The sequence below is a fragment of the Eimeria mitis genome, genomic scaffold (assembly GCF_000499745.2).
Source record: "Eimeria mitis Houghton genomic scaffold, Emh_scaff5043, whole genome shotgun sequence".
NCBI classification, from domain to species: Eukaryota; Apicomplexa; class Conoidasida; order Eucoccidiorida; family Eimeriidae; genus Eimeria; species Eimeria mitis.
Window position 1 is genome coordinate 1,118 of NW_013573339.1, and position 803 is coordinate 1,920.

The 803-nt window shown below is 56.8% G+C and overlaps 1 protein-coding gene across 1 annotated transcript in view; it reads left to right on the forward strand.

Moving 5' to 3' along the window:
* Nucleotides 1–324: 324 nt before the first annotated feature.
* EMH_0079390 (uncharacterized protein) overlaps nt 325–803 on the forward strand; it is a gene marked incomplete at both ends in the record, with an annotated part of 2,072 nt that continues 1,593 nt past the window's right edge. Inside the window, one exon of the mRNA XM_013500128.1 lies at nt 325–801. Within this exon, the coding sequence (XP_013355582.1) occupies nt 325–801 (477 nt within the window). The remainder of the gene's footprint in view (nt 802–803) is intronic.

An 803-nucleotide genomic window follows, 5' to 3' on the forward strand; every position in this document is an offset into this window, starting at 1 on the left:
CAACTCGGGGGCAGCAGCAGCAGCAGCAGCAGCAGCAGCAGCAGGTACAGCAGCGGCAGCAGCAGCACCAAGACAAGCAGCAGCAGATGCAACCGCTACCCTAGGAGGATAGCAATTACAAGCATTTATTATTTAACAATTAATTACAGCTGCTAGAGGAGTCGGTGTGCTGCGGCTGGTGATGCTGCAGCAGCAGCAGCAGCAGCAGCGGCAACGCCTAGGGCAAGCCTAAGACAGCAGCAGCAGCAGCAGCAGCAACAGCAGCAGCTGCTGCTGCTACAGTGTATTCGCAGCATTGGATCGCTTGATTGACGAGACAGAGTTATGCTGTTCACGAGCAGCAGCTGCAGAAACAACAGCAGCAACTCCAGCAGCAGCAGCAGCAGCAGCAGCAGCAGCAGCAACAGCCATAGCAGCAACTCGCTAGTGCTGCAGCAGCAGCAGCAGCTAACAGCGGATGCTGCAGCAGCAAGCAGCAGCTTTAAGGCCAGCAGATGCAGCAGCTCATGCATGCATCAGCAGCACGCAGCAGCAAACGCAGACACAGCAGCAGCTGATGCAGCAGCAGCAGCAGCAAGCAGCAGGCAGCAGCAGCAGCAGAACCTCTATAAGCTCCAAGACAAGCAAACTCTGAAGCAAACAGCAGCAGCAGCAGCCGCCGCCGCCGCCGCTTTCTCTCTTCTTTTTCATATCTTCAGCAGCAGCAGCAGCACCAGCAGCTGGCCAGCAGCAGCAGCAGCAGCAGCAGCAGCAGCAGCAGCAGCAGCAGCAGCGATGAGCAATGTCTTTTTTCAAGGGCCTAA